This window comes from Ursus americanus, chromosome 16, assembly GCF_024610735.1.
Source record: "Ursus americanus isolate L20-20 chromosome 16, mUrsAme1.1.p, whole genome shotgun sequence".
NCBI classification, from domain to species: domain Eukaryota; kingdom Metazoa; phylum Chordata; class Mammalia; order Carnivora; family Ursidae; genus Ursus; species Ursus americanus.
The window spans coordinates 837,245-863,421 of record NC_142142.1 but is presented as its reverse complement, the minus strand read 5'-3'; the positions used below and the strand labels follow the sequence as shown (position 1 = coordinate 863,421).

The following is a 26,177-nucleotide window of genomic DNA, read 5'->3' as shown; positions in this document are numbered from 1 at the left end:
AGCAAAGAGTATTACATAATTTTGCCTTTTGGTGGAATAAATATCATAGAATAATAGTTTTTCTTCTGTGTAATCATAAAAACTTAAAATTAGAAGAGTCAAATACCAATGGGTAATGTTTTTATGGCTTTCCATGTGACTGCAAGGAGGCCAGGGATCCAACCAGTGGTCATTCCAGTAATGCAATGGTGGGTCTTTTCACTGCTCTCGGAGTACGTAGGTACACATACTGAAATGGACACCTTTAGCCAGTGATCTCTCTAAACATGAGGTCTTTTTCTTCAAAATGTCCTTATTGTTATTATTATTAGAAGTAGTAGTAGTGTCATAGTCACCGGTGATTGACTCTAAGATCCTGAAAGGAAAAGAGGGCAAAGGCACCCTGCCTCCCATTAGATCAGATTCTCCCTGGTGCTAATTCCATAAACATACTCCATAGTGGGTTAAGGAACAGAAAACAGTCAATAGGACATTTTGTGACCTTTCCTGCCTCTATTTTCCCAACCAAGAGGTATCTCAGCTTCTCAGATTCTGTCCTTTTAAATATTTACTAGGCATTTTTTCCCTTCCCATCTAAGAATTCCTTCATCTTTGGTCCCTCACTTTGATTCAGAGTACCCACAATGTTCTTACCCCACACCCAAATCTTTAATTTTGAATATCCAGTGTTCTCGTTTCCTTATTCTTACTGCATAACAATCAGGTACAGGGGATTACTTTCTACCTAAATTTCCCATGCACTGGGGTGTCTTTCTTTCTCCCTTTGATGACACCCATGTAACAATGGCCAACAAGCTCTGTGGACTTAGTAAAAGAGAAGTATAATTTAGCAAAATCTTATCTGAACAATGGAATATTGGGAAAATAATATTTTCTTTCCAATTCTGAGAAGCTGGTAAGTGCCTCCAATCTTTTTATGAGATCTAGGTTCTTGTGAGTCAAAGTAAGGGCAACTACATCTGAGTCTCTTATTCTTACTCATATAAGAAGAAAGAATAAAACCAATTCATGAAGGAAAAAGGAGTTCTCACATACCTGATATATCATCTTCTTCATTCCATCCAGGACGATTCACTCTCTCTTCCACAATTGTCCCTGTCCTCCTCTTCAATAAATACTGCCGCCCAATTGTCATTTTCCCTGCCCTTTTGGCACCTTTCACAATTGTTTTTGAGAAGGTGCTGTAAGTCATAAAACCAAAGAGACCATCAATTTAATATGAGGACACCATTTATATTTTTTGATACCTACACAACTCAACTTGTTTCTTTTCCATACCCACAGCTACTAGGATTGCCAGTAAGCCTCTCCTTCTTTGTATCATTTTGTATATACCAGTAGACTTCCTGTACAACACTCTTGTTATCAGGACAGTTGTAGGCGAAAAGTGCAAGAACCTAGAGTGGCACATAAGCTACTTATTCCAAATCTAAACGCAGTTTGGCTTTTTGGTCAAACATGCCCCTTAACACACTCTGGTTATCCGTGCCACTGTCTCCACCAGCTCCCACAAACTATGCTGGTAGAAGTTCCCCTGCATGGAAGCCCATCTGCTCCCCTCTCTACTAATTCAAACTCTTCCTACTAACTCGTAGGCTTTTCTTTGAGATCATATGACAGTTATGCTTAGCCATGTTTAAGTGTATATATGCGGTGTCCTGCCTCTGACACTGTAAACCTTTACACACTCAAGACAATTCTAAGGTGCTTTAAATCTTAAAATTGCTATATCTCTCTTGCAGCTGGATAGATTAAGCTTGTTACAAAAAGGTTGATTTTGCATGTGTGTGTGTGTGTGTGTGTGTGTGTGTGTATTTCCTACCAGAGTTCACAGATTCTAAACACAAAACACCATACAAAGCTTCGTATCTTCCCTAGAGTGCTGGAATAATAGATGTCACAGCTCCTCTGTGACTCCACGGCACTAAGACAAGACACTTGGCTCCCTGCTATAAATACCTAGGAAGCTGCTCATGGTTCAGTGTATCATTTCTGGATCCGCATGGTCCCTTTCACTTACCAGGTAACAGTGGTACAGGTGGTCAGCTATGCAATTTAGTAATGACACACTGTCTGGAACCTCAACTCTTCTATAATCTCCAGCCTACCCCACTTTTAGGCAAAGAAAAGGGCTCTTCTCCAAAGTCTGCAGAGTACTCCCTAATATGTGATTTGTACTGGCAAATGTCCAAATTCTAAGCGATTAATGATAAATGAACTGAACTTTTGGCCCTATATTTTATCACTAATTGAAAATAAATTTTAAGCAACTGTTATTTTGTAATAACCAAAATGTAAAAGTTTCAATATAAATTACTAAAAATTTTCATCAGAAAATAAGTGGTCCTACGAAGAAATCTGACCACTAATGCAATGCCTGATCCTGGGGTGGATCCTGTAGCAGGCAGGAAAAGAAAGTAGCTGTAAAGGGTCACCAGCGATTTGAATAGGACTCGGGGTAGGACAAAAGCTTTCTAGCAATTCAATTTCATGGTTATACACCATGGTTTGTTCTTAGAAAATATGTACTGATATATTTAAGGGTAAAGGGGTGTTATGTATATCACTCAAATGGTTTAGAAAAAAATATATATGAGAGAGAATGACAAAGAAATGGAGCAAAACATAAACAACTGAAATCTGGATAAATGGTATATAGGAATTCTTTGTGCTATGTTATGACCTTTCTGCAAATCTGAGACTGTACCAAAACAAGAAGTTATAGAAAAGAAAAAATAAAGGCTGGACCTCTAGATCCAAGTAAAACTGTCTCCTAGGTCTGGAAACCAAAGAAAACTGCAGGGCCAGCTCAAAGGCAGTTAGAACGGGTTCAATATGAGAAAAAGGGGGAGCAGAATTCCACATTCTACAACTATATCATGAGCAACGGTCAAAACGTCTTGTAGCATTTAGTTTTTAAAGCTTGTTCCATACATCAGTGTAACCGTCCCATAACGTTCTGAGTGAGGTCCAACGGGCTTGACAGAATGGCAGACAAAAGAGCAGTCACGTACATACTGACACAGAGGACAAGTCACTTCCCCTGACAGGGAGCTATGAAAAGGCTGAAATAAAGAAACTTGACTGTCTTCTTACCGGAAGGAAGTGTTCTTTTCCTTCTGTTTGGGTAAAATTATTTGGGGGGTAGTTTGTCCAGCAGCAAAAGCAAAGGTGGTGAAAATGGACTGAGGATAACGGAACTTCATTAGCTGTTTCTTAAAGATCTCTACTACTTCTGGACTCACTTCTTCATCAAACGCTACTTTAATCAACTAGAAACAAAAGAGAGGAAATACATCAGAAGGGTTACTTAAGGATTTCCAGACAATTTCCCCCAAGTTACTGAAATAACAGAAAATAATACTAAATGGCAGAAGTCCAGAGGTTGAGGGGACCTTGGATGTCATGTAATATAATTTTTTATTAAAAAAAAAGGATCGGAAAGGTTTACTTGTCATAGATGGTTTGCTGGCAAGGGGAATTTGGCCTAAGGAAGCCTCTTCTTACCCAGAGACAGAAATCTAGCAAGAAAAAGCCTGTTTCACTAGAATCCTAACCGATATAGCCAGGCAACATCCCAGTTTAGAGTCCTTTGGCAGGTGGAACAGTGACGAGATCCCTAGGAGGCCCCTGACCCCAGGTGATGGGAGAAGGTCTGGAGCCTAGAGATCAGCAGCCTCACATTTCACACAATGAGCACATGGTGGTCCACGGCGTCCTGGCTAGAAGGAACGAGGCAAGAACCGGTGCCCTCAGAAATCTGAGAAGTCAGAGTCAAGGCATAAAAACAGGAAGAACAAAATATCACAGACTGAGAACTGTAAAAAGGAAAAACTAAGGGAAGATCACTCGAGCAGTGTCTGCTTTGTATCAGTAATTCCACAAGTTCTGATACGCTTAAAGCCCCCTAGAAAAACCTCTGCTTAATTAAAGGTTCTTTAGTTGGTACCAATAGCACTTTAGCCCTGACTATAATTCTTAGAGTTTTATCTCTTCCACAGAAGGGCCATAGGGCATTTCCTTCTGAAACAGGTGCCGAGAGAATTGCTTTCTATCTAAAGCCTTTATCAAACACAAAGGTATGATTTGGCAGAGAACAAGAGTCAATTGTATGCATCTGAATTCCTAAGATCACTAAATATTGACAGATAATCTGTTGGTACTCAGTTGGCCAAGGGGTTCAGGAAGTGAGGGATTAAATACAGAATGATTCAGGGGTTTACTCAGTTGAAGATTTACCCTCTCAGACCCTCTGACCCTCCTCATCCTCTAACTTCTGACCCCATTACCACAGGAAGTAGCCTCAGGATTTGCAGAAAACTTTTAGATAGTAGTAGAGGAATGGCTCTCTTTCTTAATACCTGAAAAGATGCTGATGTAATCTGTAGTCCCTCTTGCATGTTCTGCTGTAGCTGGTTCTGCATTGTAATCTTCTTCTCCTTGGTGATGGAGGCAATGGGAAAACTCCGCACAACTGTCTGCTCACCAACTACAGGAAAACAGGACACAGACTCAGCAACAGCACTTTACTGCTTATTTATAGAGTCTCTGCTTCTCATTTTATCAACCTCTGCTAAAGAAATTTAACAGGAGAGGACAATGCCCAGGAATGCAGTGAGAGAAAATGCCATGATTCTAGAATCACATTCATTGATTTTATTGCATGGCAATTCACTCCTGAGACTTGATCCTTTCCTGGAGTGAATGAACTGGCACAGTCTGCCTGCCTTCCTTCTTTCTATCTCCCCGACCTGCTGGGTGCCACACAAGATCACCTGGTTTAAGGCAATCTTAAAGGTTCTTAATCTTAAGGAATTCATGATATTTCATGTAAGTATAAAGCAAAAGAGAAGATTTTTAAAATGTGTTTCCATACGTGGTAAAAGGTGTTGTACCCTGTATTTGTGCCTTCAGAAGATACACGGCTAAGCTTAGGCTGAAGAGTTTTAGGAATTTAAATATTAAAGCAAAGAAGGAAAAATATAAATAATTATTTACCAACTACTAGAGGTTGTAAAGACTTACGCACACAGCCTCTCTTAGAGAGTTCAAAGTTTCCCCTGGGAGAGGAGAGTCACACGCCAAATATAACATGTCATTAGCTCCTAGGTTTGAGCGAACAGGGCTGTAAATATTTCAGAAAAGAAGATTTTTGCATGTTAGATGGCTTGAGAATGATTCCTGGAGGAAGTGAGAGGGGAGGTGAGCTTTGAAGAGAGCGTAGGATTGGATTTGCAGCAGGAAAGAGGAGGGAAATTCAGGCAGTGGTGCAAGTGAAAGAACAGGAGTGGCAATGGGCAAGGCACGTTGGCTGGTCAACCAGAGGGGGGAACGGAACTCGGCTCAAGAGCTCGTACACACATCCACTTACCAGCACCAGAATTTCTCATTCCCTGGTTCTGTCAACCCCTAACCCGGAAAACTCTGATCATCCTCTTACGTTGAGCTCATATCCAGAGACTAAGCAAAATTAGGGTGTATGTAGACTTTAAGTCCTAGGATGTACTAAACAACGTATACTTATATAACACATATAAAATTATCAGATTCCTATGTGTCACTAAAGGAGATATTTTAAATTAGAAATTTAAAAAGAGAAATAAAATAAAAGAGGCAATAAGAAGGCTTTCAGTGATGAAAATATATTCCCTAAAATACAAAATTAACCCAAAAACTGACAGGAAGAAACAAGAGAATAATACAAGCCTTTACACTAAGTATGGTTTTGACTTTTTAAAAAAAGAAATAAATTAAAACAACTTAAGTGACCAAGTATCTCATATATTTTTATCCCCAGAATGTGTGTTTGTGGCCACTGAACTCACAAGTCACAGTACAAAAGAAACCGTAAGTACTGCGTATTTAGTTTCTTTTAAAATTACATTTGCTTTCAAATACAAATATAATTTAATGCATGGTGATATGACAGGAGAGAGCTGAAAAATTTTGCTCCATTTTCACTCTTTTTCAAATGAATACAACTATTCCTACAGATTCACTTTGTTTATTGAATCTTATGATGCTTTTTGTTATTATATGGTAAGTACTCTTTTATGAACAAGACAAACCATCTTGATTCTATCTAAGCAAGGAATTAGACAACTGTGAGATTTTATAGATACTAAATTTTATACACCTAAAGCCCACTGTCTAACAAAATGTGCAGCACATAAATTACATCTCATCAAATGTTACCGAATCAATAATTGCAGATGAGGAGGGAACTTTAGTGACCATTTATCCCAGGGGTTCTCAATCCTTACTATGCATCATAATCACTTCTGGGGCTTAAAAATGCACAGATGCCTGGGTCTTTCCATTCCTAGAATCCTATTCTAGGTATTAATTCAACTGTGTGAGGGTTGGGCCCAGATGGGTAGGTGTTTTTAAAGCTTCCCAGATAATTCAAATATGCAGTCAAGGTTGAAAACCACTGAATTATCACCAACCAAGCCCAATTCCCTAATTTTATAAAAGGGGAAACTGAAACTCAGAGGTCAGGGAATTTTCCTTAAGATATCAAGATTGGTCAACAACAATCGAAATCTGAGCTTCTTATTTGGAGACCAACAGTTTTAGTCCAAATCTTATATGCTTTTCCCATCAACCAGAAGAGTTTAGATGGAGATGATAGTGATTTTAAAAAGATAATTCAAACTTGCTAGGGCATGCTATTCCTTTCTAATATGGAAGACAGCATAGAGTAATAGAAAACAGAAATAGATTCGAGGGAGTTTAGTGAATGGAAGTTGTCTGCCAAGAGGGAAATGGCGTTAGTTGACGTGTGATGAGAGCAAGTGGGGTGAGTTAGTGCTGTACAACCCTGTGATGCTTAGCACATCCTTCCACAAAAGGGATCATGTGTCTGGCAGACCTGAGCCTTACGGTTAACTACAGGACTCAGAAAGGTGGGACAAATGAGCAGGAGACATTGTTAGCAGCTATGTATTATAAATATCCCTAAGTCACCATATATTGCCTCATGAAATTATGATTGTTCTGGTGAATGAAGCCTTGACTGACTGTTCAGAAGATAACTTTGGTTCTTTAAGTAGGACTCTAAAATCCAAATTATCATTAGCTTTTTTTTTTTTTTAAAGATTTTATTTATGTATTTGACAGAGATAGAGAGAGACAGCCAGCAAGAAAGGGAACACAAGCAGGGGGAGTGGGAGAGGAAGAAGCAGGCTCCCAGCGGAGGAGCCTGACGTGGGGCTCCGTCCTGGGATCACGCCCTGGGCCGAAGGCAGACGCTTAGCGACTGAGCCACCCAGGCGCCCCCAAATTATCATTAGCTTTGACAGATAAAGGATTCTAAAAAATACTTGGTGACAAAAGGCTTACTTTGAATCTGAAATGATCTGCAAATGACTGCACACAAATGGAATGAAAGCCTCAAGCAGCACATGGATAGCTGTACTCTGACGGCATATTAGCTGTTATACCTAGCTGATCATGGGGAGTCCCCCTGAAAAGAATTCTATATGTGGTGAGGAACAAGGCTCCTTCTGCTGGCAGGAGCTGAGGGCCTCCAAGAAGGCCTCCAGTAGCTTCTTCTCTTCCATCAGGGTCTAGCAGGACTCGAAGACCTTCACAAATGATTTCTTCTCCTGGCAGCAGAGCAGGCCTAAGAATCTTGGGCTAACAACAGAGAAAGTATTTTAAACACAAATCTTGTGGGGTTTCCAACACTTAGACCAAAGTTATCTTTTCAGTTGCAGATCTAAAAAACCTGAGTCAGACTGCTTAGGTAGCCAAAATGAGAAAACAGATTTGGGAAGAGGCAGAAATTATGTTTTTGCATCCAAATGTGAAAAAATTCCTTGCTTATTAGCAGTAAAGTCATTGGAAATTACTAAGATGTTTAAAATATCTATTCAGTGGAACATTTTGCAACCATTAAAAAATGACCTAGATCTAGCATAGAAAGATACCAAGGATACATTGGTAGGTAAAAAAAGCAAGCTGTAACCAGTATGTATGCTATAATTCCCTCTTTTTGGAAAAAGGAAAAATTGTGAGAATATGGACCAAACTGTTAAAGGTGGTCCTATCATAGTTAAGGGCAGAGGTGAGGTGGGGTTGGAAAGACCATGGAGGACTTTCATTTTGTATAATGTGTATTTTTAATAGTCAATTTTATACAAAAAGCATTGTTACTTCTGTAAACTTAAAAAACAAATACTTAGAAAAATAGATGCATCTTTAAAAGGATCTGCCCTTCTTGGCCTTTATTGAAGATTAACACAATAAATGGCCAAATAATGAACATTTATTGTTAATTAACACATGATACACTCCTCTGAAGATATCAGTGCTAGGGAAAAAAACCAAAAACTCTTCTGAAGATCTAATACGCTAATTTTCCCCAGTACTATTCTTTTTGTTGGCTCTAGGAAGCTCAGAGCTCAATATAAAGCTGAACTTGTAATGATCATCATGTCTCAGACTTCTCATAGAAATATCTTTCCTATCCATCTGGCTTCTGATTTTTCCTTTGAATTTATTTTTAGTAATTCTGGTATATAGGTAAGAGCATCCTGACCCTAGTCCACAGACTGGTGCCAGACTAGCTGCAAAATAATCATCTGGGAGGCTTGTACTCAAAAGTATAGATTCCCAGACCAAGTCTCAGGGAACTCCAATTCAGGAGGCTGGGGTGGGGTTCGGGACACTCAATTTTTAATAGACTTCCCAGATTTCCAGATGCTTGTGATGTATGCTTACAATGTGAACAGATTCCAGAACCTGGTATTTTTACGGTAATTGCCTTAAGTCCTTTTTTTCTGGAAGTAGGCAGGGCATAAAATCTTGGCTTGGGTTTGAGAGTTAGAATGTTCATAATTTATGCCCTGCCCATAAAAATAGACTCAACAAGAGGCTATTACTGTTCCTTGTTGAATCTACTATTCTACTTCAGTATCTGCTTTGTGAGGAGCTACACGACACACTGAAAGTTTAATGTATCATTAAACTGGAGTCTCTGTAAAAGGTTAGGAGAAGGTACTTTCTGGGACACAAAAGTCTATTGTTGCTGTTGTTAAGAAGAGATGTTATACCCTGAAAGCATGTAGTCTGGAATAATTACCTTCTGTATAGGCGGGAGTCTTCTACTCTCTCGATGTACTGCTTCTAGGGTCTCAATGTGCATAGCTACAATTCCTAGGATAAGTCAGAGTATTCAAAATAAAAGAGCACAAAACACGCAGAATTAATACAAATTCTGAATATTTTAGAATTAAAAACTAATCACAGTTTGGTGGTTCCTTAAAAAGTTAAACACAGAATTACCATATGACGCAGCAATTCCACTCCTAGGTATATGCCCAAAAGGTCAAAAATAAGGACGCAAACAAATACTTATATGTGAATATTCATAGTAGCCAGAAGGCAGAAACAACCCAGATGTCCATCAGTAGATGAATGGATAAACAAAATGTGGTATATCCATACAATGGAATAGTATTCGGCCATAAAAAGGAATGGCATTTTGATACCTGCTACAACATGAAAGAACCTTGAAAACATTACGCTAAGTGAAAGAAGCCAGACACAAAAGGAGAAATATTATACGATTTAACTTAGATGCAATATCTAGAACAGGCAAATTCATAGAGATATAGAGCCTACCAGGGGCTACAGAGATGGAGAATGGGGAGTTACTGCTTAATGGGTACAGAGTGTGTGTTTCAGTGATGAAAAAGTTTTTGGTAATAGATAGTGGTGATGATTCCAGAACACTGTAAATGTGATTACCATCAGTGAATTTTACACTTAAAATAGTTTAAAGTGGCAAATTTTATGTTATATAGATTTTACCATAATTTAGAAATATTAGAAAATTAATCAGAACATAAATAAACAGCATGACTAAACTACATGGAAGACAAGTATTATAAGTGTTATGCTGAAAAAAAATAGACCCCTAAAAACAATTCTTACTCAATTATCTCCAATATTCTTGTTCTCTAATATCTATAAATTGATTACCTGGTATCATGCAATGAAGGCTCTTGATGTGATCCTGGGTAACTCCACTTTCTGTGCAAACCTTGTCAATAAATCGGGTAATGAATCGCACAACAGAATTGGCGACATCATTATTCTCTGAATCTTCAAACCCACTTTCTGTATCATAGCTCTCAGCTACACTTCCTGCAATACTGAGAAAATCAAGGAAAGAAATCATGGTCAGTACTCAAATGTAACAAATAACTATTCTATCACAGTCAGTTTTTTTTTTTAAGATTTTATTTATTTATTCGACAGAGATAGAGATAGCCAGCGAGAGAGGGAACACAAGCAGGGGGAGTGGGAGAGGAAGAAGCAGGCTCCCAGTGGACGAGCCTGACGTGGGGCTCGATCCCAGGACCCTGGGATCACGCCCTGAGCCAAAGGCAGATGCTTAACGACTGCGCCACCCAGGCCCCCATATCACAGTCAGTTTTGATAAAGTTTAAATTTGTCCACATTATGATATCCTACTTGCCTATATTTGAAAGCTACTGTCGGGTATTGTCCTTTGGACCCAGATTTGTTTTTGTAAGAAACACTTCTGTCATTCTCCTAAAAAGGAACTCAGGAACCACAGAAACTAAAGCAAAAATAGACTCTTTCATTTATTATCTGATACTTGAACCTTCTAAAAAAAACCAAAAACCTGTTCTCTCAAGTTAATTACCACATAGAGCCAGACAAAGTAATATTGCTATCTTTGGCCTTTGACAACTGGGAGACCTATTCTCTGGTAGGCAAAGTAAAAGAACTTTTCCCAGAAAATAGATATTTTTCCAAATGGAAGAACCAAACTGTCCTGTGAACCTTTCTGTTGCCAATAGTTGTCTCTTTGAGTGAACCACAACACTTTTAGTCACTTTGAAGCCATCCATCTTCTGTAGGTGATAAAATCATGCAACAGAAGGGAATGAATTTGAAACAGTGGATGTGAAAGCTCAATCCCTGTCCTTGCTGCTCATTCAGTCCCACTGTTCAACAAATACTCCTGTCTCCTATGCCTTCTTTTACACTGCTAATCATGGAAAAGACTCATTTGTCTGTTCCAACCTACTTAGTTCTCTCTCCTCCAAATCCAACCACGTTAGCTGAAACAGTTTTAAGGTAAAGCTGAACAGTGAACATGGCCTCGCATCATCCCAAAGCATTAAAGAACCTGAATGCCTCAGCCACTCACTAGGTAGGTTTCAAGGAGCATGGTCACCTATAGTTTGAAGTGATGAAGGCCTAGGCTATATTGTTCACATAAAATAACTCTGTAGGAAGAAATAAGAGGCCCGTTCAGTTGACTGCATGGTGTAAAAGGATGACTTCAAAACAAAAAAAGTTGTCTAGCCTGAAGGACTAGAAGCTCTCAGGTGTTCTTGACAAATATGAAGTACCTGGGATAGGGAAATTGGGAGGTTGGGGTCAGAGATGTGGGCTTGTGGATAAGTTTCTAAGAAAGTACAAAGAGCGTGGAAGAGGGATTGAGAATGGGAGAGAAGAGAAGCTGCCTGAAAGAGTCTGAGGAGGATTTACAAGAGTTAGAAGAACTACCAGCATGTCAGAGCGTCATGGAAGACCGTCACTACAACAGTAGAACGTCACTACTGTTGGGTAAGCAGTCCATGTATTCATTCATTTGATCACACGGTCAACCAAATATTTATTGAGCATGTACTGCACGCAAAGACCTGTAGGTACAGCAATGAATGAGGCATACAATAGGCAAATAAATGAAAATAAATCAAGTTGTAGAAAGTGTCATGAAAGAAAAAAAAATGCAAGGTAGGAGAAAGAGTGATGTCTGTGCTACTTAACATAAAGTCGGGAAGCCCTCTCTAGGTAGATGGCATTTGAGCAGAGAATTAGATGAAGTGAGGGAGCGTTCTTGTGACTATTTCAGGGAGAGTATTCCAGATTGTGGGAACAAATACAAAGACCCCGAGACAGTGTCATGCTTAGAGTGTATGAGGATTAGCATTATTAGCAGGGAGACCAGTTTTCTTGACAGAAGAATGACAGGAAATAAAGTCAGAGCAGTCGTCAAGAGCCAAATCCTGTTAGGTCTTTTAGTCCATGGGTTTATTCTCAGTGGTACTGGAAGTCAATGTCGGGTTGGGAGCAAGGCATGGTTGAAGACACAATTACAGAAAAATGCAATGGATACACTGAAAAAAGGAGGGCCGAGAAACAAATAATAACTTTGGCAAGAAGTTCAATAGTAATTTTCCAGAGGGCTTTCTGTAAATTGTTATGGCAGAAAGTAACTGAAAGGCTTGGTCAGTGGTGGGTGAGACAGTTGAAAAATTGGGTCATGAAAGAAAAGAGACTGTGGGAGGTGGTTACGAACAGTGAGATGAAGTGAAGGTCTTCTGATGTAGCAGAGTTGAAAAGAAGAGCTGAGCAAGTCTGAAGGTAAGGATAATGCTTAAAATTTTGAAATACGTACAGCAGTATTTGCCCCAAATACTTTATTTTGTCTGCTAAGCCAAGAATAGGCGGGTCTCTGGATGTGCACATCTTGGTACCTGTTTGTGACAATGCTGTTGCTTCCGCTCTCCCAGTCGCCCGGCGCTGATGCTCTTAGGAGCTTGTTTTTACTTGTATCCAGTGGAACTAGCAGGTTGACCATGAGGTTTGCAAAATGAATGGCCTGACTGAAGACAGTGCTTTCCTCACGTTGCACCAGCTCCTGTTGAGCTGCTTTGCTCAGAGAAGGCCAGAGGCGCAGCTGCCCCGCCGCCAGGTCCATCGCTGTCTTCTCCTGGTACTGGTCATCTGGACGCTTATCCTACAAAAATGAAGAAAACAATGCAAATCCATGACACGAGCTTCAAAAAACATGGAACATGTTTCAATTATCCATCTATTAAATATCTATGTCACCAAAAAAAGAAAACATATAAATAAATTGTAACAACAAAAGCAACCACAAAACAAAATCAACTCTGTTTTTTCTGCCAGCTCCAGCCGGTCTTGAGCAGAACAATGTGATAAACCCAAGAGAGCAGCAGCAAAGCACAGATGGCTACACTTCTCACTGCTGACATTTCATTGCATTGATTCCTCTCTGTGGCCCCGTCCCTTTCAAAGTGCCAGTTATAACAAATTGTTGACGTGAAATATGTATAAATGAATGACTGTCCAGTAGCATTTACTAATATTCTGATATGTTTCGTCTCTTCTGCTCTTTGGGAGGAGACAGAATGATGAAAGTCACAAAAAACAGAGCTAGATTTCCTTGTAAATGTGGGAGTCAAATATTATCAGGACATAGGTTATAACAATGGGAGTTTATTTTATTTTTTATCAGTTCTTAATTTTATTTATATTTATTTGGCCAATAATTTTATTTTTGTGCATATTTTAAAAATTTATCTATTTTTATTTAAATTCAATTAACATATAATGTATTATTGGTTTCAGAGGTACAGGTCAGTGATTCATCAGTCTTATATAACACTCAGTGCTCATTACATCACGTGCCCTCCTTATGTCCATCACCCAGTTACCCCACCCTCCCACCCTCTCCCCTCCAGCAACCTTCAGTTTGTTTCCTGTGGTTAAGAGTCTCTTATGGTTTGTCTCCCTCTCTGATTTTGTCTTGTTTTATTTTTTTCTCTCTGCCCCTAGGATCCTGTTTTGTTTCTTAAATGCCACATAGGAGTGAGATCGTATGATAATTGTCTTTCTCTGATTGAGTTAATTCATTTAGCATAATACCCTCTAGTTCCATCCACATCGTTGCAAGTGGCAAGATTTCATTTTCTGATGGCTGTGTAATATTCCATTGTGTGTATATATACATACACTCACACTCCACATCTTCTTTATCCATTCATCTGTTGATGGACATCTGGGCTCCTTCCATAGTTTGGCTATTGAAGCCCACTGACCTTTAAAACTCCAGGTTTTAAGCCCTACTGGTTGCAAGAACTCATGAAATTTGGGCCCTCTTCCTTTCTAAGCCGATTGCTGTGGGCATTTGTTTTCCCCATGCGCTCCCCTGTGTGCTAGTTTGTCTCTCCCTCTCCTTTGCAACTGTGGCTCCCTCCCCACTGCCGTGGCCATGAACCGTTTCTCTCTCAAGCTGCATCTCTGCACTTCCTACCTTCTTTGATGTGGCCTTTTCTCTACCTTCAGTTGTGGAGTTTGTTTTGCCAGTCCTCAGACTGATTTCTGGGGTATTTAGGGTGACTGGACAGTTACCAGCTGTACTTGTGGGAGAAGGCAAGCCTATGATCTCCCTACTCAGCTGCCATCTGCTCAAAATCCTTTTTTTTTTTTTTTTGAGTCTGACAATAGGATTTTAAAGAGGAGCTTCCTAGTAGGCTTAAAAGTTAAAAAAAAAAAGCTAGTATATCTAGTCTCACTGGTATCTAATCTAGGTATCATAGAGAGACTTCTTTAGAAGGAAGGACAGAGAAGCAGTGACACGTGTTTGCTCTACAAATGCTTTTGAGATATACCAATGTTAGCTTTATATTGGCTTAAAAAAACTATCAAAAGCACCACAACAGCCCAAATATTTCTGGAACATGACCTCAAACTAATTTGCATCCGTTAAAATTACCCTTTACCCAAGTGTATTTGGTGTTTTGAAAGAAAAATCTGAGTTTTACGTTAAATTAAGTAAACAATTCACACTAACAGTATATAATAATATGGAATATGAGATATATGTTAGTGCTATTCTTTATTAAAGTTTTTATTTTTATCATACTCAAGAATAGACAATGTTTAAAATTACATGAGACACAGCAATATTTGAATAGTACTATATAGTTCCTGTTAGAAATCTAAATTCATTTATCTCACATAATGTAACGTCAATTTAAAATGGAGATGTAAGACGCTTCACTGACTGAGTCACCCAGGCGTCCTGCAATTTTCTTACCTTAAAATATTTTCTTGATATTTTTCTCAAGTATAATTTATGGTGAAAAAATATATGGAAACATATAGAATATTCCTAAAAGGAGAACTAGATTTATTGCTGACATACTTTCAAGAACTATTGAATTTTATATTTATTTCAGCGTCATTTTTTTGTTTATTTTATATAAATTCAATTAATTAACATATGGTATATTATTAGTTTCAGAGGTAGAGTTTAGTGATTCATCAGTTGTATATAACACCAGAGCTCATTATATAAAGTGCCCTCATTAATGCCCATCACCCAATTACTCCATTTCCCCACCCTCCTTCCCTCCAGCAACACTCAGTTTGTTTCCTGTAGTTAAGAGTCTCTTATGGTTTGTCTCTCTCATTTCATCTTTTTTATTTTTCCCTCCCTTCCCCTATGATACTCTGTCTTGTTTCTTAAATTCCACAGATGAGTGAAAACATATGATAACTGTCTTTCTGTGATTGACTTATTTTGCTTAGCATATACCCTCTAGTTCCATCCAAGTCATTACAAATGGTAAAGATTTCATTTTTTTGATGGCTAAGTAATATTCTATTGTGTATATATATCATGTCTTCTTTATCCATTCATCTGTTGATGGACATCTGGGCTCTTTCCATATTTGTGGACACTACTGCTATAAACACTGGGGTGCAGGTGCCCCTTTGGATCAGTATGTTTGTATCCTTTGGGTAAATACCTAGTAGTGCAATTGCTGGGTCATAGGGTAGCTCTATTTTAACTTTTTGAGGAACCTCCATACTGGTTTCCAGAGTGGTTGTACCAGCTTGCATTCCGACCAGCAGTTCCCCTTTCTCCACATTGTCACCAACATGTCATTTCCTGACTTGTTAATTTTAACCATTCTGACTGGTGTGAGGTGGTATCTCATTGTCCTTTTGATTTGTATTTCCCTGATGCTGAGTGATGTTGAGCATTTTTTCATGTGTCTGTTGGCCATTTGGATGTCTTCTTTGGAGAAATGTCTGTTCATGTTTCTGCCCATTTCTTGATTGGATTATTTGTTTGTTGGTGTTGAGTTTTTTAAGTTCTTTATAGATTTTAGATACTAGCCCTCCATCTGATTAGACATTTGCAAGTATCTTCTCCCATTCCATAGGTTGTCTTTTGGTTTTGTCAACTGTTTCCTCTGCTGTGCAAAAGCTTTTTATTAGAGCCATTTAACTTTAATTTGACATTTCTTCAAAAAGTTAATTACACAAAGACATCTGCTCAGGTATTTTCATTTTCTTTTTTCTGTTCAACTTCCTATAATTGTTTCCAAAGAATTACTATTTATTAACATGTAGTAAAACAATTCCACTGCTAAAGAACTATATTAAGAAGTTATTATGGAAAAATATAGTATCAGAAATCAAGAGAAGAAAGATGCTCACCACAGGACTCCCTAAGATGAACCTCAAATACACTAGAAGAAAGCGGCTAGATTTCCTTTTGTCCTGGGAATACCTGAATAAGTTTTCCTTGAAGCCAGGATGCTAGTCTCAGACTAGTATCTTTCTTCTCTTACCTTTTGCTTGAAATATGGGGCATGATTGTCTTCCTGGGCTGAGAGATACAGGGAGCGCACCTGTTCCTGCACTGCATTGTAGAAGGTTGTCTCCCAAAATTGCTGATTCGTCCAAATGGGGTGGTCCTGAACACAGGTGTAAGCAAACTGGCTGACTCCAGGGGCCAGTTTCTGTGAAAACACACAGTACACATCACCACAGGGCTAAAAGAGTCATGACAATTCAGAAAATTACAGGGGTCATGGTTAACCACAAATATCATCAAAGAGCTTATCTAAATAATATCTTACGGCAGTACAAGCTTAGCAATCAAAAACTTACTCATTTTTAACTGGCGACTTTGGGCTTGCTATAAAATCCTCTAGGGTCTCAGTCACTTAATGGACATTTAAGAACAGCTAGAAATCAATGTTATCATATGAATTAGAGAATGTATGAACAGTACCTGGCACCGTACTGTGCACACTGTAGGGCTGGTAGCTCTTACTACAATCGGGATATGTAAATGAAATCCAGCACAACCTAAACATAAAACTTCAGAGAATTTAAAATTTTTTCTACAGTACATTTTTGGGGGCACTAACTGAAATGTGAGTGAGCCTACAGCTTGGCCTTACACACAGAATGAGGGCATATCATGCATTTGAGACTCAAGAAGCATCACACCCTCCCTACTCTATCCCTTTACATCCCCAGCAAGGCTGCTGTCTGCCTCACATACTCCCTAGCAGACTGCCCTGGGCTTCAAGGGCATTTTCTGGTAACCAAGTCTGGTCATGGAAGGGAAATCTCAAACCAAATCTCCCTTTCCAGGACTTCCTGCTGGGCTTCAAAGTAAGAGTAAACCTCACTCTGTGATTTACAATAGAGAGAAGGAAAACTAACTCTGCAGGCTTTTGGGGCACTTCATAAATATTTACCTATCTCATTTAATACTAAAGATAAGATGCACATTATTATTGCCAATTTAAAGAAGAGGAAACTGAAGTTCAGGGAGGTTTAAGTGATTGCCTAAAGTCAGATAACAAGTTACATAAGTAGTAAAACTGGTTTTTAAGCCCAAAGTTTGTTTGGCTCCAAAGCCCCTGCTCTTTTTTCTATACCAAATTGTCTTGTAAAAGAACATCATAAAATAATTAGCACTGCTGTCTGTTTTTTCCTGCATCTTAGGATTTTGTGTCCCAAAGTAATATTCTGCCTTGAAGATTTGATATGATTTTAATTAACATTGTATTTTTACTTTTACATATGATTCATATTGTCAAGTTTCAGTTAATGATTTAAACCATCTTTCCACAGCTCTTGCTTTCATTTCTAAAGGTTAAAGATGTTTCAAAAACTTTCTTAATGCATCATTTCTCAGCAAACAGCAGGTAACATTCTCAATAGACAATTTTTTTGTCCATCTTATTTTTTTGTAATTGAGTAGAACTAAATTTTCTGATATGTCTTCTTTTAAAGCAATTTAATAAACCGACTTCTCTCCACTTGATCTTAGCCAGAAGGCTGAGAAGTGATTAAACTGACTTCTCTCGGAATATCGACACTGAAGATTACTATTAAGGTTACATATGTAACAGTTACATAGCAAAAGTTCATTTCTTAGGGATGCATAACAGATGAATAAGATACTTGGTAAAAACGGTAGCCTCAATACATGCTAATTTCCTCTTTGGTCTAGAGCAGACTAAACCTAGAACTGAAAATAGGCGCCACACATACCATGAAATGTAGTACTTCTGTGGAAGTGGGATGGCTATGATTTTGCCTATGAGGGTCTATGTATTTCTGCATCCCATGTGTAAATCCCTTTTAAGACAGGACTACGTATTGCTGCTGAGGTGACTGACTGTAACTCCTATCAGGTGGCTGTAAGTTGGGACTGACAGTGAAACAAAAATCAGGAGCTCCCCAAGGGTAAGCTGCATGAGGATCACTGATGAGACCTTCATAATGCCTATAGACTCGTTTAAAATACAGTTCCTATCTACCAGTGGGAAATCATACACAAACTGTGGTTCTGTGAGTACGTAAGCAGAAGCCACAAAGTGAATCACATGTTCCTCCAATACTCTGCTTGTAGATACTTGGGATGTAGGTTGCATGGGTTTTTTGTGTTTGTTTGTTTGTTTGCTCTGCAGAAATCTAAGGACTACCAGTGATCTTAGTAGCAGTGCACAGACCTATTTTGAAAGGGATTTTAAAGGCATGAAATTCAAACAAGACAAAAGCATAATTCTCAGTTGCCTTTCCTGTAAGTATAGTCAGAGGCAGCACTATTTCTTACAAATGTGATGTAATAAATAGCAGCTCTTAAAATTTTGGAGTTCTGAAATTAATATAGATGGGTTCAGAAAACCAGAGTTTTTAACAAATCCTTATCAGTTTCTCACATAAAGTACTTTTAGGATCATCAACACACCAAAAAAGCTATTATTAATCACAGACCTCTTATTACAAACTGACAGAGCTGCACACGTTTGAGAGTATAATGAAGGCCTGCCTTTCTTTTTCAGCATTTTTCTTACTGATGTTGCATATTCACTTTCCTTGGCGCTTATCAATTATTATCTTATTTTTTGACAAACTAAAAATGAATATGCAAAAACTCCCCTAAATCTTCCCAAAAAAGTGGACTATATATGTTCCAAGGCAGAAAGATGGTGTAAAACAATGACAGTGGCTCAAACGGTCAGAACCCACAATGTGTTTACCAAGAGAGAAACTGTAGCAGGGGGAAAAGTGACTACAGGATAAATGCTTTTTTGTGATAAGGCAGTCGGTCATGGCTATGGGATCTGATATATGCATAAGAAATCATTAACTTCCAAATACTTCAAATATAATTATTTTTCAAAACATGAAATCCACCTCCCATTTTTGTGGTTTCCTGCTATGTCTTCCAACCGCAAGCAAGGGACACTGTGTCCCTCACTGTTGGGATGGGCCTGTCCACTGCACTGATGGGCAGTGTGTTCCTACAACCAGCAGAGGGCACCTTATTCCGCCTACATGCCATCAGGGCTTAGATGGGAGTTACAACAATGGAGCTTAGGGGTCTGGCTGGTCTTGAAAGTAGGTGGTAAGGTGAATACTGCATGTCTTCACTGTATATTTGGGAGACCCTACGAAGAAAATGGATTTACCCAAGGTCATATAGCAAGATGGGTAGAAGAGAAAGGAATAGAAATAGGTTTTCTATTATTCAACATCATTTCTGTAAGATATAAAAATAAAGATATTCCACAAAAGAAATATATTATAATTATCTATAGAAAGATGTGATGAGACTGTTCAGGGTTTCCAATTCTCCATATCCTATGCTAGTAGTATTAGTTGTACACAAAGAAAATAAGCACCTGTCTATAAAACTATCTCCTGATTCTAATCACTTCTTTGGTTTGAAGAAAAAACTTTCCTAAAATGGTTTCTCAAACTGGCCCATATGCCAACTTCATGACCTTTTGTTTTGCACAAAGATGAGACTCAGTCCCCGATGAAGGTCAAAGGGTGGTGGTGGTGGTGGTGGTAGGGAATGCTGTTGTCAAATGACATTTCTTTCTTTCCCTCCAGTTTTGGCAACACTATTTATTTTACACTTCCTAATAATTCTTATGATTCTTACGTAAAGAAACAAGTGATATTTTGGCATGCAATTTTACAAGATGTTAAAAAATATGTTGACTGCCTTCCTTACCTAGAAAAAAATAGCCCTGATGGTACTAGATGAAGCAATGCTATTCATTTTCCACAAAGCATTCAAAGGCAACCTCAGCATGAGACAGGATATGCAGAATAACTTCATGAGGCTCACCAATCAGCAGGCCAGATTCAAACCCAAATGAATGGACACGAATCATCTCAGAGACGAGTTGGTCAAGGGAAAGGTTAAGATATCAGTATGAGGGGCCTGTCTAAGGTCTGTCTGGCTAGACATGTTTGTTCTCCAGGCCCAAGGCCCCAATTAGGGAGCTCAGAGGGAAACCAGATTTCAGGGAAAAAAGTCAGCTGGTAGGACCGATTCCATAAATATGTAATGGTCTTAAAGAATAATGCACAATAAAGATTCACTGTTTAAGTTGCTGGTATTTCCTATCCAGCTCTGGATACTAGAATACAAGTGCACCTCTTTGCACAGTTTGGGGACGGTGCCTGACCAAGTCCAGATATTAAGTCACTTAAAGAATTTGAATATTTTTTTGTTTTAATTTTTATTTAAATTCCAGTTAGTTAACATAGAGTGTCATATTAGTTTCAGAAGTAGAATTTAGTGATTTATCACTTACATATAACACCCAGTGCTCACCACAAATGTCCTCCTTAATACCCATCACCCATTTAACCCACCCAGCACCTCCCACCTTCCTCCAGCAATCCTATTTGTTCTCTGTAGTTAAGAGTCTGTCTTATGGTTTGCCTTTCTTGCCCCAAACCCCAAGTGCTTAGTCTTGAGAGACAAACAAAAGGAAGACAGGAATAAGAAAAATGTGAATCAAAAACCTGTATTTATCAAATCTTAATCAAACTTTAAACATACTTGCTTCATGTATTTTTTTTAAACAAAGGACATTGAACATTATAGATTTGATTGAAGCCCACCATGTACCTCTCTTGATCCCATTTGCCTCCGAATCCAGAGGTAACAATGATCCTGAATTAGGTATTTTTCATTCCCATTTATATGGCTTTTATACCTGTATATGTCCACAAAGAATATACAGGATTATATTGCAGGTTTCATTTTATCCCTTATTGGTGATACTTCTCAAAGTGTACAACTTATATTTCATTGCTTTATGTAATATTTAACTATGTAATTAACTGAGACAAAACGTAACAAACTCTTTGTAAACATACAACTCAAAAGGAGCAGAAAGAAAGTGGCCTGCAAGCAAGGAGTATATAGGATTCTGTGTGCGTTAGTCAGCGGAATTTACAGTATGGCAAATAACCCAAATAGTTAAAAAAAAAAAAGGTGACTGTGCGCATCTACTATAGTTTTTTCTGTTCTACTACCTGATACTCTTAAGACTGAACAATGAAAGTAAGCTCAAATTCGTAATGGTCTAAGCTGCTCCTGGGTTATTTAGAAAACCCAGGCACACAATTCCTGCACACGTAGTACATCGTTCACCAGCACTGCTCAGCAGTCATTTGGTGTGCCAATTTCAGCAGCTGGAACGACAGGGTTGAAGTCCTTCAACTACTATCCTTCTAAGGATTCTTTGTATTAAGTTGTTTAGTAAATATTAAGAGATCAGATGACAAATCAATTTTTTTCCTTTGTGGTCCAAAAATTAGCAGAATCAAATACAAGCTTGTTGTCAAGTCCTCTGCCTGTTTTTTTTTTTTTAAAGATTTTATTTATTTTTAAAGATTTTATTTATTTTAGAGAGAGCGAGAGTGAGTGAGTGAGGAGGGGGAGGGGCAGACGGAGAGGGAAAGCAGACTCCCCGTGAGTGTGGAGCCTGGAGCCCTGAAAGGACCAGCGGCTTGATCCAGTGTCCCTGAGACCATGACCTGGGCCAAAACCAAGAGTCAGTTGCCCAACTGGCGGAGCTGCCCAGGTGTCCCCCTGGGTTTGGCATTCTTAAAAATACAAGATAGGACTCAAATTTCCTCCCTCCCCCACTTTCTGCAGGTTTTTAAACTTTACATAAATGATACCACATTGTGTTTTCTTCTGGAACTTGGCTTTTGACATATTATGATGCTAGACTTATTCAGGTAATAATAATAAATAATAATAATTATTAAAACTAACCAAACTGAGCTTTCACTATGTATATTTATCAACGTACTTAGTCCTATGCAACCTTGTGATCCCTGAGGTAAGTACTGTTATTTACTCCTGTTTTAAAGGTAAAAGACCTGAGTCACAGAGAAGTTAAGTAACTTGTCCTAGAGAAAACTGCCAGGAAGTGGTGGAACTAGAGTTGGACTCAAACTCAGGTAGGTTAGCTACAGAATCTAGTTTCTTAATTACTGCATAATTTACTGTATGAAATTCCATCACATGAACATATAGCATTTCCTTGTTCCTGCTGATGGACATTTGTATTGTTCTCAACTTTCTGCTATTACAAACAAAGGGGTATGAACATTATCAACACATTTCAACTGTCAATTCTGATTATTGGCACCACTTAATAGTGCCTGGAAATGCTTGAGAGGAGCCTAAGAAAAAGATAATTCCCATTGTTTCTTGTACCAATAAACATTTTTGGGTCATTGATTCATTGACTATATTGCCAATAAGAAATTATTTCATGCAGATTTTTTGCAAATCCACTGTTTAAAAAAATTAAAAATTCTTTAATATCAAATATCTAGTCAGTGTTTGAGTTTTTAATTATCTTATAAATGTTGAACGTTTTTCTTCATTTTTTGTTTTTGTTCTGTCACAGTTTGTTTGAATCAGGAAGGACCCAAATATGACCCTACAGTACCGTTAGTTTGTATGTCTCTGAGGTCAGTGTAAGCAACAGGTTCCTCTACCGTCTGTCTGTCTCTTTCTCTCTCATTTCCCTCCCACTTGCGATCTATTTGTTGAAGAAACTGGCTCATTTATCCAATAGTTTCCGTTAGTCTGGTGGTTGCTGACTGCATCCCAGTGGTACCGCACGACATATTCTTTTGTCCTTTGTATTTCCTGCAAATTGCCAGTTGGATCTAGAAGCTTGATCGTTTTCAGGCTTGATTGTTTGGCAAGAATACTTCATGGATGGTACTACTATATACGGCTGTCTCTCTTCTGTGATGTTAAAGGTTACTGACCATCAATGCTTAGATTCATTAATTATTAGGAATAATAAAATAGTGATATTCTCAGTCTAGCATTATTTCCTCACTTATTAGGTAGAATGTTTCTATAAAGAGAAACTTCCCCTCATCAACTGTCTGGTGACCCGAACATGTAACCTGTACCAGATAAATACATGAGATTACCCCTTCATTTATCAGTTTTAAAAACAATGCATTGTTGGGGCACCTGGGTGGCTCAGTCGTTAAGCGTCTGCCTTCGGGTCAGGACTCTGGGATCAAGCCCCACATCAGGCTCCTCTGCTGGGAGCCTGCTTCTTCCTCTCCCACTCCCCCTGCCTGTGTTCCCTCTCTCTCTGGCTGTCTCTCTGTCAAATAAATAAATAAAATCTTAAAAACAACAACAACAACAAAACAAAACAAAAAAACCAATGCATTGTTTTCTAGCATTCATCAGAGATGACCAGTGTTTCTTTTTTTATTCATATTTTTATGAGTTCATGGATTTTAAACCATATTTACTCTTCTTAAACCTGTTTTGGATGAAAACAAAAAAAGTCTATCCATAAATGTTTACTGGAAGCTTGCACTTTTCACTAAATCAATGCCAGGCATTATGGGACCTCTGTCTACAAAATGCTTGTAATCTATGTGGAGAGACAAGAATTTCACATGTGATAACTGATGAACCTAATAATGTCATATATAACAGCACTGTAAACTGGTAAGACTGAGGGTCTGATTGGGAAAACACCATCATCAAAGAGGCTAGTAAGTACATAACAAGGTGTCTTCTCTGAGATGTAACTACAAAGAAGAAAGGCATCAGTGGGTCCTGGCACAGGAAATGGGGGAATTTGGTGAGTCACAGCTCTCACTGTGTGTACTTGCAAATGGCCCCAAAGCTCTACAAAAATGCTTATTATGGCATTATTTTTAATAGCTATACCCCCTCCAAAGTTAGCAATTTTAATATCTAACCATAGAGAGAAAGGTTAGGCAAATGACAGAACATTATTAACACAAAAAGATATTATGCTGCCATTAAAGTGGTTAATATGATGATGTGCTTATGAATGAAGTAATTATGCTACATTTAAGAAAATTGGCCAAATATGCTATGATTATGTCCATAAGTACACAAAGACTAGGAGAAAAAGGCAAAATGAAAATAAAGCAAAAGTAACAGAATTTTGACAATTTGCTTTCCTAATTTGAAAATAATTTTAAGGGATCTTTTTATTAAATGTGGCAGATTGAATACTGTTTCGCCCCCAAACTCCATTGAAATGACAACAAAAGAGAAAAATGGCAAAACATACAAGAGTAAAGAGAATGAGAAAAAAGACAACACCATCAGTGATGTTAATACAATTTTAGAAGTCATAAAGTGGACTTATAAGCATTAGCAAATTTTGAAGATTTTAAAGTTGAAACTTCATACTAGAGAAGGAAAAGCCCTTTACACACTTTTAAAAAGTGAATTTTATGGTACATGAATGATATCTCAGTACAAAAATGGAAACAATTCAAATGTTCATCAGCTGATGAATAAAATGTGGCACATACATGCAATGTAATATTACGTGGCAATAAAAAGATATGAAGTGCTGATACATGCTACACCATGGACGAACACTGAAAACATTATGCTAAGTGAAAGAAGTCAGTCATGAAAGATCACATGTTGTAAAATTTCATTCATGTGAATGAAACGTCCAGAACAGGCAGAAAGTACCCTGCTTAACTTTAACAGCACAATAGCAAAACAGCCATGCTTTTCAAGTACATACAAAACATTTACCAAGAAAATCTGAATTGTGGGTGATAAGTCTTATGTAATAGCTTTTACTTTTTAAAGATTTTAAAAATTTATTTGAGAGAGAGAGCGCGCACAGGTGGGGGGAGGGGCAGGGGGAGGGGGAGAATCAGACTCCCCACTGAGCAGGGATCCTGACACCGAGCTCAATCCCAGGACAGTGGGGTCATCATCTGAGCCAAAGGCAGACGCTTAACCAACTGAGCCACCCAGGCGCTCCTGTCTTAATATATTTTAAAGGGATTCAAACCATACAAATATATTCTCTGACCAAAATGGCATTAAATTAGAAATCAATAACAGAAAGTTATCTGGAAAATCCTCAAATTTGGAAGCTAATGAACTCATGGATCAAAAAAGAAATAAAAAGGGAAATTAGAAAGTACTTTGCACTAAATGAAAGTGAAAACATATCAGAATTTGTGGGATGCCACTAACCCATTTCTTTGAGGGAGATTTATAGCATTAAATGCCTGTGTTAGGAAAGAAAAATGGTTTCAAATCAATGACCTCAGCTTCCACACAGAAAAATTAGGGGGAAAAAAGCAAATTAAAGTCAAAGCAAGCAAAAGAAGGGTATTAAGATTAAGACAATCATCGATGAGATAGAAACAGAAAAACAAAAAAAATCAATAAAACCCAAAGCTGGTTCTTTGAGATTAACAAAACTAATAAATTTTTAGCCAGACTGGTTAGAAATAAAAAGACAAAATTACAAATGTCACAAATGAGAGGTAACAGTACTAAAGTTTCTACAGATATTTAAAAAAATCATAAAGAAATACAAACAACTTTATGTCAACAATATTGACTAGTTAGATGAAATGGACAAATTCCTTAAAAGATACAAACTACTAACCCTTACGAGGAAACATAACTTGAATTCACCCATATCTATTAGAGAGATTGAAACTAGTGAAAAGTCTTCTCACAAAGAAAGCCCCCAACACAAATGGCTCCACTAAAAACTCTCTTAAACATTTAAGAAATAACTTATACCAATTCAACACAAACTCTTCCAAAGAATTAACAACAGAATACATCTCAACTCATTCTATGAGTGTGTCATCTCTGATTACAAAACTAGAAGACATTACAAAATTAGACCAATATGCTTCATGAATATAGATGCAAAAATTCTAAACACAATTTT

General features: G+C 38.0%; 1 protein-coding gene across 10 annotated transcripts in view; it reads right to left on the bottom strand.

Annotated features, from left to right (window-relative positions):
• SBF2 (SET binding factor 2) overlaps window positions 1-26,177 on the bottom strand; it is a 460,355-nt gene that overhangs the window by 55,214 nt on the left and 378,964 nt on the right. For all 10 annotated transcript variants that reach the window (XR_006777991.2, XR_006777993.2, XR_015726904.1 and 7 more), the window contains exons 18-25: window positions 16,443-16,613; window positions 12,528-12,790; window positions 9,991-10,163; window positions 9,089-9,162; window positions 7,446-7,641; window positions 4,362-4,489; window positions 3,097-3,272; window positions 1,036-1,181 (exon numbers count right to left, since the gene is read on the bottom strand). Coding sequence is in view for 4 of the 10 variants with exons in the window: in XM_087868044.1 (XP_087724170.1) it covers window positions 1,036-1,181; window positions 3,097-3,272; window positions 4,362-4,489; window positions 7,446-7,641; window positions 9,089-9,162; window positions 9,991-10,163; window positions 12,528-12,790; window positions 16,443-16,613 (1,327 nt within the window). In the remaining 6 variants the exon portion in view is untranslated. The remainder of the gene's footprint in view (window positions 1-1,035; window positions 1,182-3,096; window positions 3,273-4,361; window positions 4,490-7,445; window positions 7,642-9,088; window positions 9,163-9,990; window positions 10,164-12,527; window positions 12,791-16,442; window positions 16,614-26,177) is intronic.